General features: G+C 38.1%; 2 protein-coding genes across 3 annotated transcripts; both read left to right on the top strand.

Annotated features, from left to right (window-relative positions):
* Positions 1-719: 719 nt before the first annotated feature.
* Positions 720-11627, top strand: klhl2 (kelch-like family member 2). Of its 2 annotated transcripts, XR_008905092.1 has the most exons (16): positions 720-1032; positions 1265-1390; positions 1659-1765; positions 3568-3689; positions 4012-4174; positions 4285-4394; positions 5942-6058; positions 6139-6288; positions 7002-7119; positions 7570-7767; positions 7935-8036; positions 8164-8292; positions 8364-8504; positions 8593-8736; positions 10341-10786; positions 10885-11627. XR_008905092.1 is itself a non-coding variant. In XM_056736427.1 (15 exons), the coding sequence occupies exons 1-15, from the start codon at positions 1016-1018 to the stop codon at positions 10367-10369; spliced, it is 1773 nt and encodes a 590-aa protein (XP_056592405.1). In that variant the 5' UTR covers positions 720-1015; the 3' UTR covers positions 10370-11627. The 2 variants fall into 2 exon arrangements, 1 of the variants encoding a protein (XP_056592405.1); XM_056736427.1 differs by having other exon boundaries at positions 10341-11627.
* Positions 11628-14012: 2385 nt separating this feature from the next.
* msmo1 (methylsterol monooxygenase 1) lies at positions 14013-17045 on the top strand. Its single transcript, XM_056735262.1, has 6 exons — positions 14013-14127; positions 15069-15351; positions 15517-15665; positions 15747-15873; positions 16010-16164; positions 16546-17045. The coding sequence occupies exons 2-6, from the start codon at positions 15097-15099 to the stop codon at positions 16733-16735; spliced, it is 876 nt and encodes a 291-aa protein (XP_056591240.1). The 5' UTR covers positions 14013-14127; positions 15069-15096; the 3' UTR covers positions 16736-17045.
* Positions 17046-17499: the final 454 nt, after the last annotated feature.

Raw genomic sequence — 17499 nt, forward strand, 5'->3', positions numbered from 1 at the left:
TACTTCATTAATATACAGATTTCTTAATATCTATGTATAAGCCAAAATACATAGTCACAGATGTACATTTTTTTACTTTTATGCATTTGGCAGACGCTTTAATCCAGAGCGACTTGCATTGCATTATCCTATACATATATACATAGGTATATGCAATCCCCTGGGATCGAACCCACAACCTTGCGTTGTCTTTATAGTTTAATATCTATATATTGTAGTAAAAAAATCTAGGAACCGTAATTATACTAGATTGGTTTTTGTGTAGTCATGAAGATACGTTTTAAATGTTCGTATAGTTTTTTTATATACTTCTACTGCAACTTGGGTAAAACAACAGTGTGTTGAACAAATTGTATTTTTGTGACAAATGCCCCTATTGTGTTTACTGCCTGACTTGTGTACTTCGGCCGGGCCCCAAAACATGCAATTTAACTCACGTGATAATGAAAACGTAACTTTGGGTTGAACTAACTAATTCTTTAAATATTTGAAGTGTTAAAAATGTTAAGTAAAGACTAATAATGTTGACCTAATGGACCTTTCATCTCCAGTTTGATACGGTTTTATAAAACACATTATACTTTGCGAAAGATATATAAGCCGAAAACATGTTCGTTGACTCTCCGCATGTAAACGTAAAGATGTAACGAAGTCTTCCACCGTTTGGAGGCGCTGTGGGTGCGTTCATATTTTCTCGTTTTCGTCGAAGGAGAGCGTCTGTCTTTCCTTCACTCTTGTTTGTGTGAGATGTAGAAAAATAACACTCGTCTCAGTCTCCGAATGTGCCCTGTCTTCACCCACACATCGGACCGGACTGTTGCTTATTATCCGGACACAGCGGTCACACTGACAGCGTTGGCGAGGCCGATCGTCATCAGCGGAGCTGGACCCGCACACGGAGACTCACTCAAGCCCGGTTCGGCTCAGTTCGGTGGACGGGACACAGTCGGAATTTGAACGACAGAGCTCGATTCGAGATGGAGAGACGCAGACTGATTTGAATAGAGCCAGCGCTATGGAGATACATCCATTGTAAGAACAGCGCGCGCGTGTGTAAATGTGAATGAGTGACCTGTGTTCACACTACTGTAACAATGTCAATACAGAGTAAATCAGTATAACACGAAGGTCACGTGACATCTGCCACCTGTCATAAAACTGACTGCCATATGGCAAATGAGACATACACACGTTGGTTGTATACTTTCAGGGGGAGTTGTGTATATGGTACTCTGGTGGGTGATGATTTGCGTGTGTGTTTCAGATGCACTAAGCTTTGTCATCATAAAGCTGTGCAGCTGAAGGATGATGTGTGTGAGAAACCGAGTGCAGTCACTATCAATCCACGTCACATGAGGAAAGCCTTCAGGATCATGAACGAGCTCCGCAGGTGTGTGTGTGTGATACAGGTCAAGGCTATCCGTAACAATAATATTGAATGTACGTGATGTTTTTCTGTCGTATAAAAACAATTGTATGTGTTTTATATTAGTAATTTCCATCACTGTCTTCAAAATCTAACAACTTACTTTTTGTCTCATGACACTTTTTGTCTAATGTGACATTTGTTTTCTCCTTTTTGCACTTTTCCTTCGAACACTGTTTACATGTTTGTTGTTTTGATAGGTCTTTTGACATGTTTTTCTGTCTCTTTGCAGTCAGAGTGTGTTGTGTGATGTCACCATTATTGCAGAGGATGTGGAGATAGCTGCTCATCGAGTCGTCTTAGCTGCTGGGAGTCCATACTTCCATGCTATGTTTACAGGTAAAAACACATGTGGGGTCGCACTGGAAATAAAAGAACTGGATTTTATCACACAATCTTTGCTCACATGCATGCATTTCATCCTATTTATATAGGTCTAAAAGGTTCTTGAAAATAAAAACCTGAGCAGCTGGGTTCTTGGGTTACATTCTGCTTATATTTTTATAGAGCCGTGGAAAATAAAAGAGACCATTTCAAATAATTACTGTTTTCTAAATTTACTATTTAAAGGCAAGTTTTTAGGTAAAATTATAATTTTCGTTGCATTCTGTGAACTACTAACAATATTTGTCCCAGATAAAAAAAGGATATTGTTTCTATTTGCAGAAAATGAAATGTGTCGTCAACAAAAAAAGATGCTCTCTATTTTTTTCAGACCTCAAATACTGCAAAGAAAACAAATTCATATTAACTTTTAAGCAATACAACAGTAATATATGTATTTTGGAAAAGTTATATGAAAACCTTTTCGTCACAGTTTTCATGTGTCTTGTCATGCCCCTGAGGTTTAATTTTGTTGAAATTCCTTTTGTTGGCCTGAAATGGCCACAAAACATCTAGAAATGCTGATTAAATGAACATTTGGAATGGTCTCTTAATTTTTCTTTCATTTATATTTTTAGTAATATTTTCTTTGTTTAGAATTATTTTAATAACTCTAGACATGCAGTCTGCAAAAGGTCAAGATAATAGAAAAAATAAATCCAAAGTGCACAATGCTGTTGTCAGCAAACAGAATTGAAATAGAATGCAAACATAACAACAGCACCACAAATGACGCTGTAAACAGTACGTTGTATGATCTATTCTTTTTGCAGTGCATGCTGAGAACTTTGGACCTGCCTCTGGCACCACATATATATCTACAAGCTACGATACCTGTGCAACTTTAGTGCAATTATTGTTATAGTTAAGGGTGGTGCTATGCATTAGTTTGTAAAATAAGTAAATATTGTCTCATAAAGGCTAAAGAAAGAGGGAACACTTCAGACTTGTGCCAGTATTCAATAATCGTGTTTACCATTATAATTAATTCCACAATATTTTTACCATGAGCAATTTATAAGACTTTAAATAATTCTACATCATGTATTCTATAAAATCGCAAAAGCTTGCACAGTTGTAAGCAGAATAATTACATTTCCTTGCTGTTTCCAAAACATTGGATGTACAAATTCGCTGTTTTAAGGAAATGGAAAAACACAGCACATTTTAAATTAAACTATGACTACTATGTTGTCAAAGTTGAAAAGGCCTTTTTAATACTTTGTATTGGTTGGATATTTACAAAACCCCAGTGACAAACATAAAGGGTGACTTGTAATAATGATTTATGGCAGAAAATAAAAATTTAATCGAAATATAAAAATACGATTTTTCAGAAGTACAGAAACAATATTCAGCAGTAATTTAGTCATAATTCTTTTGTGTAAAGATTTTTTTCTTCATAAATGTTCACAGTGTTTCTTAATGTATTTGCAATATTTTCCAATATCAGTTTGAAAAGTTACGAATCACAGTTAGATATCAATGAGTACAACAATAAAAATATTCACTGCAAAACAAAACCATGATAAAAGGTATTGTTGACACCTTGACATGACATCTTGACACCTCCACATGCCTAGACAAGTCGCTTTGGATAAAAGCGTCTGCTAAATGACTAGATGTAATGTAATGTAGACACTATAAAATTCACTTAAACATTTTTATTTGGACCCTGTTTGGACAAGGACCATCCACGCAGATGTTTCTGGCTCGACCCTTATAAACAAAGTGACATACTTTATTTCTGTTTTTAGGAGAGATGACAGAGAGCCGTCAGAAGAAGGTTCGAATCAAAGAGATTGACGGTTGGACTCTGGGAATGCTTATCGACTATGTTTACACTGCTGAGATCCAAGTCACGGAAGAGAACGTGCAGGTGTGTGGATCTTTGGATGAATTTCTAAAATACCACTTAGATATTATGCATTTTTTATGCTTTTAATTGTAATCCAAGAATCTCAAATGTCTAAAAGGTTGTTCATTGTTCATTGAATTTGCCTTTATTTTGTGTTGTATTACACAAAGAGGACAGAAATCAGGAAGTGCGTGTGTGTTGTGTGGGTGGGTGTCAGTAGCTTATGTGTCGGTGCAGCTGACTAGACAGAGGGTGTTAAAATGAGGCTGTATCCACTCAAATCCACTTTGTTTTAAATTTCCTCTGAAGGTCCTCTGAAGTTTATGTGTTTGTGTGTTTTTAGGTGCTGCTGCCCGCCGCTGGTCTGCTCCAACTGCAGGAGGTGAAAAAGGCCTGCTGTGAGTTTCTCATAACTCAGCTTCACCCAACCAACTGCCTTGGTATCCGCGCTTTCGCCGACCTGCACGCCTGCACTGAGCTTCTCCATCTCGCCAACACGTATGCAGGTAAAATTGAGAATTTCGTGCATACTGTAGTTTGTTTATCCATTGGTGTCAGGAACACTGTTTGACAGACTGTACATCTTTGGCTTTCTCCCACTCATTGACACTCACAGAGCAACACTTTTCCGAGGTCGTGCAGAGCGAGGAGTTTCTCAATCTGGGCATGGATCAAGTGTGCAGCCTCATAGCAAGTGACAAGCTCACCATTCCATCAGAGGAAAAGGTAACAAGATGAGTGAACCACCATACGTGTCAGTCCGCTGTTAGTAACCAAAGCAGCACACAGGTGATATTATCTTGTAGACTGTGGCAGCCCTGTTGCCATGGTAACGGACTGCCGCTACAATAACAATATGGGAATAGCTGTAGCTGCTAGTGAGCGCGTGTTCGTCGTCATGGAAACAGGAGTTGGAAGGAGCAAGGCGTGGGCACCATACTGTTTTTTTGCCATGGCAACCGCAGCATCTAAAGATATCATAATTCGCATGCCAATAAGAAAGGTAAAAGCTAGAAAGGCGAATGTTAAGTTAAGATCTTGTAGAAACAGTGGGAAAGTGCAAATGAAAACTCTAGCAGCAAACCATGGTTTGCAAACAATTAAACTTAGAAAACGATTAAAAACTACTACATTTTTGCAGTTAAGTTCATTCTTTTCGTTATCAGAGTTTTTTGCTTTCACATTATATATTTTTGTTCGTTTCTTAAACGTCATGTGACACACCTTTTCATCTCTCTCCACTGGCTACCGGTTGAAGCCCGTATCAGATTCAAGTCACTAATGCTTGCCTATAGGACTATCACTGGATCTGCACCGGCATACTTTCACACCCTACTACACCCCATCAAGAAGCCAGCGTTCAGGAAACCTGCGGTGTCTTGTATTGCCTTCTCAAAAGGGCGGTAAATCTTCCTGGTGGAACATTCTTCCTAATTCATTCCGGTCAACAACATCTCTCACAACATGAAAAAAAACTACTTAAAACCCATCTCTTCTGTGAAAACTTGACAGACAAATGAAAAAAAAGAAACTAACCCTCTATCTTTCTCTTAGGTAGTGGTCTAGCTTTTGTTGAAACTAGTAACTTTGTATTAGCACTAGGGCTGGGCAATTTGTTTTAAAACAAAATTCGATAATCGATAATTAATCGCACAAAACAGTGTAGCAGTGACTTCTTTCATCAGGTAAAGCGTTTAGATAAACCATAGATAGATGCAGAAGAAAAATGTTGCAGGTTTCCTGAAATTTCATACTACCCGTCAGATTGTCCTACCAGGCATGCGCACATGTTACGTCATTTTCTTGAATTATCGTCTGTTATCTGTCTGCTGTAATCGACATCGGGATATTTGCGTGAAATCAGTGATATACGATGACATCGTCACATAGCCCAGCCCTAATTAGGAACTATTGTATTGCTCCTGTATGACATATCGCTTATTGCTCCCTGAACTCTCTGAAAGTCGGTTTGGATAAAAGCGTCTGCTAAATGACTAAATGTAAATGTAAAATGTAAATGTTTGCGTTCATTGTTTTTGGCAAAAAACTAATTCCATAGTCTAGCCAGTATTATTTTGGGTCACCAGTAGAAGAACCGTTACTTGGCAAAACTTAAATGAAACTTAAAAGTAACAAATTGTTTATTTGTATAAATAATATTGTTTATTTAATTAAATTGTTATACAATAAAATATGAATATAAATTGATTTAAATATAAATAGTCCAATGAAACGGTCTAAAATCAATCCCTTCATGAATCATGTGTTTGCAGGTGTTTGAAGCAGTCATCGCATGGGTCACACATGATAAAGATGTGCGTCAAGAACATATGGCTCATCTGATGGAACAGGTTCGCTTACCCCTCCTTTCCAGAGAGTACCTGGTACAGGTGTGTGTGCGCATATTCACAAGGCTTTGATAAGGAAATCAATTTATTATCATTAGACATAGGTGTGTGTTTGTGTGTAGAGGGTGGAGATGGAAACTCTAGTGAAGAACAGCAGTGCCTGTAAAGACTACCTAATTGAAGCCATGAAGTACCACCTTCTGCCTGCTGAGCAGCGCTCAATGATGAAAACCATCCGTACCAGAGTGAGAACTCCTATCAGCTACCCAAAGGTTTGTCTGAAGAGTCTTGGTAGGGTTATTTTTGTCGTAAGTATTTGATAGTACCAAAGCAAGGCCAAAGAAGTAACCTGACTGTGGTGTCGTCTGTGTCATAACAAAAAGTCAGTTGTGTATCTGGAGCTGTGCATTAAAATGAGAGTAGCCCAATAAACCTGCTGCTGTCTGAATTCATATTAAGGAAATAACGAAAGACAAAAATATAATTTTTATTTGGTTAGATATTTGCAAAACCCAGTAACATAAAAGGGTGTTTAATAATTATGGTTTATTGCAAAAATAAATGAAGAGTTTTGTTACAAGATTAGATAACTCACTAAGTTTTAAAATGATTTAAAAAAACATGTTTTTTTATTGTGCATTCCAATTGATATCAATCAAACTGCACTTGGTTTGTTTTGATTTAAGCCATAATAACATAAAAATACACCTAAGTAACACAATTAAAACATGATAACATAATAAAAACATAATTTTTGAAAAATTATTTGGAACCAAACTCTTCATATATATAAATCATGAAACATGGAGATACATTACATTTATGCATTTGGCAGATGCTTTTATTCAACTTTCATTGCATTATACTATACATTTGTTTCTGAGTTTTAATGAGCATTGAAGATTAAAACAGTTTTTAGTTTTACAATTACTCTGCTACATTTCTTGTGGGTTTCCATTGGAATGTGTGTCTTTGTGTGTTTCAGGTGATGGTGGTGGTAGGGGGGCAGGCCCCTAAAGCCATCCGCAGTGTAGAATGCTTTGATTTTGAGGAAGAGAGATGGTTTCAAGTGGCAGAATTACCCTCCAGACGGTGTCGAGCAGGTGAGAAAATGGAAATGAATGTCATTATGTGCAGAAAGATTCGAACTGATTTCTGTCTATAGAGCTCGTATGTTAAAACATTTACATTGATGCAGTTGCCAGTTGCTTTTATTCAAAGTGGCTGTACCATCAGGCTTTACATTTTTAATATGTATATTCCTTGGGAATCCTATCCATGACCTTGGCAAATTACATCTTGTGAAGTGGTCTGTGTTTAACCTTGCCTGGCTGCTGATGTCCTCTTGGTCTTTGCCCAAAATTGATCACTGCTTGTGTATGAAGTACGGTCACATTTTTCTGGTGTTCCTCACAGATTTACATTACTCTTCTATACTGTATGTATCTGTATTTCTGTGACACCACAATTCGTTAATGTCATTCATCTATGTCATTATTGTGTGAATTAATGAATTTTTGCTTTTTTATTGTTTGTGTATTGTTTGTATGTAGGTGTGGTTTACATGGGCGGTATTGTATATGCTGTTGGCGGGTTTAACGGGTCACTGCGGGTGAGGACGGTGGACGCCTATGACCCGGTGAAAGACGAGTGGTGCTGTGTCAGCAGCATGCAGGACCGAAGGTCAACACTTGGGGCCGCTGTGCTCAACGGTCTACTGTACGCTGTAGGGGGCTTCGATGGCAGCACGGGTAACACATGCACAATGTATTTAAATTAAATATGCTTTGCATACACTTGCACATATACACAAAAACGATGCAGCAGAATTTGTTCATTATTTACAATAAAAAGCTATGCTTAACTTGTTTTGCATCATAATTGCGATAAAACTGGTGACGATGGTGATGGTTTGCAGGTTTAGCCACTATAGAGGCATATAACGCAAAAGCAAATGAGTGGTTCCATGTCAATCCCATGAACACACGGCGCAGCAGCGTTGGAGTCGGAGTTGTTGGAAGTGAGTGATTACAAGACAGCCAATCACAGTCCGTATATGGGCTGCCAAGTCCAATAAGAATCGTACATTCTTTAAAAGGCACGCAACATAAGTACTCACTTGCACCGATTTTAAACACTGTTTTTAGGTCTGCTCTATGCGGTGGGAGGGTATGATGGAGCAACGCGTCAATGTTTAAGTACTGTTGAGGCATATAATCCCAACACTAATGAATGGTCTTACACTTCAGAGATGGGAACTCGCCGTAGTGGTGCAGGTAAACACACAGACACACTCTAATCTCATATGATCTACATATCTGTGTTATCCACACATGCGCTGTTACAGGTGTAGGTGTGTTAAAAGGTATGCTATATGCCGTGGGTGGGCATGACGGTCCTTTGGTTAGAAAGAGCTGTGAGGTTTATGACCCCGCCAACAACACATGGAAACAGGTGGCTGAAATGAACATGTGCCGCAGGAACGCAGGTAATGTCTTCCAGCTAGGATGTTTTTGGATTGACAGTGTATTGTTTTGATGGCTGTGTTTTAGAAGTTAGATGTTCCTTTGTTCCAGGTGTGTGTGCCGTGAATAACCTGATATATGTGATTGGTGGAGATGACGGTTCCTGCAACCTGGCTTCAGTGGAGTTTTACAATCCGAACACTGACAAATGGACCTTACTTGCCACCTGCATGAGCACAGGACGCAGTTACGCAGGTCAGAACATTTCATACTACCATACTACAGTGGTTTTCAGGGATGTGATTTTTCCGTATAAATAGGATTTCCATATTTTTGGACCTTGCTGGGATCCCCCACGTAAATTGCATAAATTCTATTTATTTTCATTTGTGGCGGGTTTGGGGATGTGCGCGTGGTAATCATACAGCTGGCCAACAGGATCCTTTCTGCTCTCTCTATGTCATGCACACACTTGTTATAAATGCAGAGTGACAGCTTCATTCAGGAAAAAATCATTTTGGGAGTTATCTTTATGTTTCCAGAGAGTCCAAAAACAGACTAATAGAAGCCAAACACGGCTGTTTTGGTACTCAACAAAATGTGTGTTTTTTCTCCTTTTTAATTAAGGGGGGAACTGAACAGTGTTTTGTAACGCATACAGAAAATCCAGAGTCTGGAAGCTGAGATGTCTATTTGATATGATTAAACATTAAAACATAGAGACGTTATGTGATTTGATGGCTTGAAACTATACAAATGGCCAATCTAGTCACTGTTATATAAACGTGTTGAAGTCTCTACTGAAAGAATACATTTAAATTAACTTAAACCGCAACATGCAGCGTTTGCAAAACCTGCGGATTAATTTGGAAAAAACGCTGTATGAAAGACGTAGATGCGCTATCTAGAGGCTGTGTATGGAAGTCTCTTAAGACTACAATATACTTTTTTGTGTTCAATTATTGTTTAAGGCATTACTGCTGATTACAATAATTCCTTAAAGTAGGCCTAGTATAAACTACTCAAGGGCCATTTGTAAATGCCATCTTATTTGACATTAGCATAAGATATTTGCACAAACTATCAACCTTTATTATTAAATATTGTTTAGTTGACTGTTAAACTAATAAACATTTAAACTGATATTTCCAAAATTGGCATACGGAATCGGAAAGTTATAATAGTTTTTTTTCGTGTTGCTAAGTGAAAAATATATATTTTTTGTAGACAGTTTTCCTTTTTTTAATCCAGTCACAATTAATTAGTAACATAAAAGTCTGTTTTGGGGGGGATTGGGGTCGGGCGAGGGTGAGTGTTTGTCCTTTTTTGTCCTTGACTGATCACATGCCTAAGTTTTGTAGAACAGTATGTGTAGTGAGCGGTATACATCATTGCACACTATTTGAAATACTGTCTAACACAGAGCAACGCACTCACTCATATACATGTACTAGTATTTTTACTCAATATTTGACCATTTGTTTCGGCAAGACAAGAGTTTAAAATCTACATAGTGAGTTCATGTGGCGGTTTTAACTGTCTAAAATGAGTATCACTGCCTGTTGTGTACTCTTTTGCCTAGTGTTTTACATTAAACATATAAAATACAAGGGATCTTAAATAAGGATTTTTTTTCACTTTTTACATGCCCTTCACCGCAGATAAAGTTAAATAGCTATTTTCAGCAACTTATTTAGATGTGTCAGACCAGGGGCTTTCACATTTTTCAATGCTAGGGACCCCCAAGTACGATGAACCTTTTGTGAGGAACCCTTTCTAAAATACATATGCATCTATATCTACAGTATACTTATATATAAAGATATATAAAGTATATATATATTTTGTATGTTTGGTAGGTGTGACCATCATTGATAAACCTCTCTGAGCTCTGAGGAGTTGTTGAAGACTTGACCTGATGCTGAGGTACAGCAGAGGATTCGCTCACACTGAAGCTCTTACAACGGCTGAGACTTCATCGTGGAACTGCTTCACCATGAACATGGCCTGAAGAATACTGCTCTCTTTCTCTCTCTCTCTCTCTCTCTCACACACACACACAGACACATACACGCAATTCTCACACTGCTATACTTCTCATTTAGTCTCTTGCATACAGTATACACCACACACTCTTGAGCTCTGTATTCTTTCTGTTTCTCTTGTTTGAGAGTAGTCAAAGGTGAAGATTAATGCACTTTGAGGAGCACTTATGAAGAAGGATCAAAACATAACAGTGTTGTTAACCTCTAAGAAATGACTGGTGCAGACATTTAGCCAGCGCGTATGGAACGCGTTTTGGAGTGTGAGTCGGTGGTTTTGCTGCTTGATCATTCGATCTGAAGGAATTTGATGATCTTTGCTCATTCAAGTAAAGTTTGAGTGAAAATGTGTCTTGTTTAGGTCCAGACCTTTGTTGCCTCTCGGACGCTTGTTATGAGGACTTTAGACCATCTTCTTATGAAGGATGGATGATGATGATCATTTCGAGGTGAAATTTTGCTTGCCCAGGTGATAGGTCTCCGATGAAGACAAACATTTTTTTGCGATTTGTTTACCAAATCACATTTGAAGTCTTAAAGTTGAACCTGTCAGTTGGTGTTTTTCTTTTAATATCCTCTGGATTTCTTATGGTCCGGTTGTTGGAGAATTGCGATCTGCCCGTGAACTTGAGCGCTTCGACATGCACGACACTGTGGACTGATGCTGGTTGCTTGGGTATTAAACCGCATTGCATGGGTCTAAATACTGATAATCCTGTGCCATTCTTAAACAACTGCTGTATTCAGTTACCAGTGTGACATGCTCTGTGTACTAGCGGTATTGATTATTGAAGAGGTATAAAGGTTCTTTCAATCTTAATTTTTTTTCTCTCCCCGTTTTGATCTCTTTTTCCTCGCCCTTCTTTCTTCCTCCTTAGTTTCTTTGTTTTCTGTAACTTAAATAGCTTGCTCTATTCTGCTCTTGCTGTTTGGTATTGAACTGTCTTTAACTGCTGTCACCAAGCCTGTTAATTAAATTATATATACGCACAATATATATTATATATTGTGTATTCTAGTGTATTATCAAATGTCTGTGAAGAGGAATGTTGTGTTCTTGGATCGTTTCATATCTTGCTTTTGTAATATTAATAATAAACATGCTTCTTGTAAATAAAACAACGCAAGTGTGGCTGTATGTCTGTGTGAGTAGAAGTATAAAAATATTCCTTATATTAAATATACCTTTAAATGATAGGTAGTAGGCTATTACTAAAATATTCTGGATTATTTATGAGTCTTCAAATATATACTGCGGAATATTGGATGTGCTTGATACTAAACAAGGTGGACAACAAACAGACGTGTAAATATTATAACAGCACATGCCGCCTCGCTGCCCACGGACCCTTGTCTTTTACCTGGGGTCTCATTTTTAAAACTTTGCATAGAAATCTTCCTAAAAGTGAACGTACAACAGAATGCTGAAAATGTTCGATTCATAAAACCTTGGATATGCACACCTGCACGTAATTTTCCCTTATATAAATCACAGCCTACCTGATAATTTGCGCAGTGAAAATGTCTCACATACCGCCCTTCACAAGCCCACTTTCATCCGTATATAGCCAATGCAAATTACCTCATAAATGTCTGTGCATATTTAAATGTCCCAGCAAAGTAATGGTTCTTTACGCTTAATAATGGCAGCAATGGAGAGCAAGGCAAAGAAGCGCAATTTCTCTGACACAGAAATGGATGTTCTTGTGAGTGAGGTGGAGGAGAGAAAGGGTATTTTGTTTGGTGGCCACGGCAGTGGCATTACTTACAAAAAATATGTTGAGTGGCAACATGTCACCGCGTCAGTGAATGCAGTTGGTTAGGCCAATGGACGGTTCAAGACATTAAAAAGACACGGCCCGATCTCAAGGTACGGGCAAAGAAAATGCTTGCCTCTTACTGTCAGAGTGTGTCTGCGACTGGTGGGGGCCAGGGCGGACTCACTCTGTCCCCACTGGAGACCAGGGTGGCTTCGATCATTGGAGAAACAAACGTGGTGGAGACATGGGAACCAGGTAAATAATTATATTGCATGTGCACACAATAACAAAAAAGTGTTATTGTTGTGTCATGTTTTTCCAGAGACTGCTGGAACACAGGCTGGTGAAGAGACTCAAGGCACGGAGTGTGCAGCGTCTGTAGAGGTCCCCAGCACTTGTGCGCCCCGAACGCATTGCACGGGTGGAAGTGGTCGGGAGCTGACTGAGGCTCTCCTTCAGACACAGAGGGACACAATTGATACAATCACCATCCCGGCAAATGAACTCAAACAGATAAGGATTGTTTTGTGTGACATTGCATCCATATTAAAAGATTTAGCTAAATAATAAAGCTTTGCGTTGTTGTCCCTTTACAATGCCGCATTACTTTCCTGATGATGGCCTTCATGTTGGTGTTAAGGGGGGTAGTGAGGAAGACGGAGACCAAAGGAGTTCCCTTTTGTGTAGAATGGCACATGCCAGGATCATCTGCCAGACTTTTTTGAGTGATATAGAAGTCTGCCACCCGAAGCATCAAGGCAACACCATCTCCACTGCCATGTGCATGAGCGACGGCATCATTGTAGCGAATTTCTTCCACACTCTGAGGGTTTGGGAATGAGGTGAGGAGCCAACGTGGTCCAACGTTGGCCTGTTGTCCAACAGTGTAAGCAAAACTTTATGTCGACTTGTCATTTTAATAATCCCTTTCAAAACAGCAGGCATTGTGGAGCTCAGGTTTGGATGTGAAATCCCAGACCTATGACAAAGTAATAGAACCTACATTTCCTAAATAAGCGATGCGCAGGAAACAAATCACATCATGACAGTTGTAAACTTAACTATCTGCTAAATCTCGCTGGTAACTCCATGTTGCTGAATATATTGATTTAACATTTCAGAATATAAAGCATTGTTATTCTTTTCATAAATTCTTCATTTTTGGCCAATAGCACTGATAAGAAAACCACATTATGTGTTATTTTGTATTGAATACATGAAAGGGACGACACAAGACAAAAAATAACACTTTTGTTGTATAACGTTTTGCCATTTATTTATAAGGAGGCCATAATGAGGATTAAAGTGATTTGTACGGTTATGGTAAGTATCCGTGAGCAACTTCTCAAGTAAAATCATTTCCTTCATCTGCCGTCAGTCCCTCAACTCACCATCGGTGTCGCCAAACCGCACTTTCACCAGAATGTCCGTACGCATTGGTCAGAGTTTGCGTGCAGGTGTGCACGTTTTTCCGTCAAGTTTGTTTTTATAAATCCCATCTTTTGCCCGGGAAGTGGCATACGCCTATTTAAGTGTGAGTCTTGTGCTTACACAACGTTATAAACGAGGCCCCTAGCCTCTCAGTTATATAAAACAAACGCGTTTCCTATTGGCCACGGCTTTCGGAACTCGAGGGCTCACACTATCGTCTGTTCATTCCCTCAGCCAATCAGCCCAGGGCCTATGCCCGACTACGTCAGTCTCCTTCTTGTCTGAGCCAATCAGCGCTCCGTGTTTTGTCGCATACGTCAGCCGCCTCTTGACTCAGCCAATGGTCCTATGTGAATGTATATACATTAAAACCGTCCATACTTCAGCACAGGTAGAGGGAGAGCGTCTTATAGGTAAGTCTACATGTTCATGCAGAAATGCATATTGTTTCATTATGGTACCTTTTAATGTTTAAATACATCTGAAATATTTGCGCTATTTTATGTGTCCTGAATGTTACAGCTGTACAGTAATGTAAACACGCAGACAGTTAAATATTAATGTTGTAATGCTGTGCATTTGAGTTGTGTAAGCGATTTTTTTTCAATTAATTTAACGTAATTTAATAGGATTAGGTTTATAAACGATGTTGACAAACAAAGTTAGATAAAAGATAAAAACCAACGTTGTTGCTTAATGTAATTTTGTCGAGTTTTAAATTAGTGATAATTGTCATGATTATAGACTGACTAATACATACAGTATAGCTGTATACTATAGTATAGTTGTTACAAGGCGAACTTGGTTCTGGCATGTGGTTGCCAAAATAACATCACAATTAAAATGTAAATATCATTATCAAATATCATGTTTTGTGAAAGGAAAGGTTATTATTTTACTTTCTTTGCATAGAATTGAGTCCATAAAATGTGTCATCACAGAAATAAATTATACATAGGTCTAGTTTCTGAAACATGCAGGGCTCTGTAAGTTTGGCTCTGTATGTGTGGTATACGTATATGTCTTTACAGTGCCTAAATGTTGCCTTAAAAATAAACTTTAATTTCATTTTAGAATGCTTTAGTGATGTATTAACTCCTAAAAAAAGTTCAAGTTGGAAATCCCACACACTTTCAATTTATTTATGAGAAGCATTACCCATCTGTAAAACCATTCCTATTTCTGTATGAAATAATAACACAATCCTGAATTGATCAGTAAGGTGCAACGTCAATGATTTCACTTTTTAGGCAGTTACCATCTTGCTTTACTACCCGGCTTTAAGCAGTTCTTCAGATATGCTGATCTTTGTTCTGCTTTGAAAAGTAAATCTCATCTCTGTTTGTTTATATAGTTAGTGTTACAGAAGGCCATTGTCTACCATGGAGGTAAACGGCACAGCCACCATTCTGTCTTCGGCATACCTTGCCGTGGAATTTGTGGATTCGGTTCTGCCTGACAATCCACTGCAGGAACCCCTAAAGGACGCCTGGAACCACATGCTGCAGAACTATAGCAAATTCCAGATCGCCACCTGGGGCTCCCTCATCGTCCATGAGCTGATATATTTCCTGTTCTGTCTGCCAGGCTTTATCTTTCAGTTCCTCCCCTTCATGCAGAAGTATAAAATCCAATCGGTATGTGGATTTGTATTTATTTATTATTCATTATTTCATATTAAGTGTTTAAAATCAATTTTAGAGATGGTATTTATTGTGTCGTTTTATGTTATAAGTTTGCTCAATGGATTGATGCGCCCATCTGTTCTCATTCTTCAAATTTTTCTGCATTTGTGATTGTAGGATAAACCAGAGACATGGGAGAAACAGTGGAAGTGCTTTAAAATGCTGCTGTTTAATCACTTCTGTATCCAGCTACCTCTCATCTGTGGGACGTTTTACTTTACTGAGTTTTTTAGCATTCCTTATGATTGGGACTCCATCCCTCGCTGGTGAGCATAGCTCTTATATTTTATATTTTTATATTTCTGTGGCCCATGGTGTCATTTTAATAGTATCTTTTACTGTCTCAGGCCTTATGTTATGGCCCAGTGTTTTGGATGTGCAGTAATTGAAGACACATGGCATTACTTCCTCCACCGAGCCCTTCATCACCGTAGAATCTACAAACACATCCATAAAGTCCATCATGACTTTACTGTAAGTAATATTCAAGGAGCGAAGGAAAACTCACACAGATCTTTATGATTATAATTCTCTTAAAACTTTTCATCCTCATAATTGTAGATAATGATGATTAACACTGCCATCTTTAACTATTGTTTATGTATATTAGGCGCCTTTTGGAATGCAGGCCGAGTATGCTCACCCTGCTGAGACCCTGATTCTGGGTGCAGGATTCTTCATTGGCATCATGCTCTTCTGCAATCATGTTATTCTACTCTGGGCCTGGGTCACATTTCGCTTGATGGAAACTATTGATGTTCACAGGTGAGCTTGTGACACACACTCAAGTTTTTACAATAAAATGATGCGGTGTAATATTGCCATGTTGTTAACACAGTCGGTCTGATAATAGCACTTTCCGCAATTAATGTTCACATTTGCTTCCCATTACTTATCTGCAAAGCAGTAAACCTTGCACAACCATGTTTCTTATTCTGGAATACATTTATTATAGTTACTTTGTTGTTTTGTGATATGGAAAGTGCCTAGTCATTTATTAAAACACTAGGGGGCACTAGAGGGTGTTGATAATGTGAATGTGTGACAGCATAAATAAATGTATGTCAGAAATTTAGTCTGAGTAAAGATTTTACAATACTGTAATATTTTAATACTTTTTTCTAAAGTAAGTCTTTCTCTTTTTAGTGGCTATGACATTCCACTGAACCCCCTACATCTGATTCCATTCTACGCTGGAGCTCGTTTCCATGACTTCCACCACATGAATTTTGTGGGTAACTACGGTTCTACATTTACCTGGTGGGACAGACTCTTCAACACCGATTCCCAGTTTAACAAACATTATACCAATAATAAAGCCGTGAAGACCGACTGATTGACAGAAGAACTCACTCTATGTATTCTGCTGTTTACCATCACGCAGAAGGATCTGTTTCTTATGGACTCATTTGTGGGCTTGTTCCCCCCACACACAAGAATTTCAAATGGGACTTAATGAATTCATATCAATCTATGCCATCTTCTGTCATCAATGTGCCTTTCAAAAGGGAAAACACAACCCCACTAACAGTGGTCCAGAGAGGAACACTTGTGTTGTGCTCTCACATTCAGCTCATTATCATTTACAGTGGTTCCTCAAAAGCACTTTATTTTCGCCTAAACAAAGATAAACTTTCTTAATGCTTTTTTGTAATGACTTTCTTGCTGCATTGCTGAGAATAAGTAAGACAAATCTTGGAAAAATAATATTACAAATAAAAATACACTTCCTTTCAAAAGTTTAGGGTCACTTACTCATTTATTTTTTCTCACATATTGGAATATTAGCACTCTAGAAGCTTTCGAACAAAATACAATAATATATGGATTATTATAGGGAAATTATGTGGTGAGTGATAAAATGCCATGAGGTTTGGTTTATAAACAGCAAAAATGCATGACAAATCAATAATTGATTTATTTGAGAAAAGTCTATTTTCACAAAGATATTTAATTATCAATTCACAGAAGGTTATAAAACAGTTCAATGTTTAATGTCTAGTTGAAAAGAAAAAAAGCTATTAAAAGCTTGTGCAAGACATTTGTATCCTTTAAATAATGATCATACTTTGTTTTGGATTATTACCCATTTCAGAGGTG

This window comes from Triplophysa dalaica, chromosome 2, assembly GCF_015846415.1.
Source record: "Triplophysa dalaica isolate WHDGS20190420 chromosome 2, ASM1584641v1, whole genome shotgun sequence".
Taxonomy (NCBI): Eukaryota; Metazoa; Chordata; class Actinopteri; order Cypriniformes; family Nemacheilidae; genus Triplophysa; species Triplophysa dalaica.

What these genes read in the sequence shown, in the direction of transcription:
- msmo1 (XM_056735262.1), top strand. Translation starts at nt 15,097, where the DNA reads ATGGAGGTAAACGGCACAGCCACCATTCTGTCTTCGGCATACCTTGCC. An exon ending in AGAAGTATAAAATCCAATCG is followed by an intron (nt 15,352 to 15,516) that starts GTATGTGGATTT and finishes TTGTGATTGTAG; the next exon opens with GATAAACCAGAGACATGGGA. An exon ending in GAAACTATTGATGTTCACAG is followed by an intron (nt 16,165 to 16,545) that starts GTGAGCTTGTGA and finishes TTCTCTTTTTAG; the next exon opens with TGGCTATGACATTCCACTGA.
- klhl2 (XM_056736427.1), top strand. An exon ending in ATCATGAACGAGCTCCGCAG is followed by an intron (nt 1,391 to 1,658) that starts GTGTGTGTGTGT and finishes GTCTCTTTGCAG; the next exon opens with TCAGAGTGTGTTGTGTGATG. An exon ending in CCATTCCATCAGAGGAAAAG is followed by an intron (nt 4,395 to 5,941) that starts GTAACAAGATGA and finishes ATGTGTTTGCAG; the next exon opens with GTGTTTGAAGCAGTCATCGC.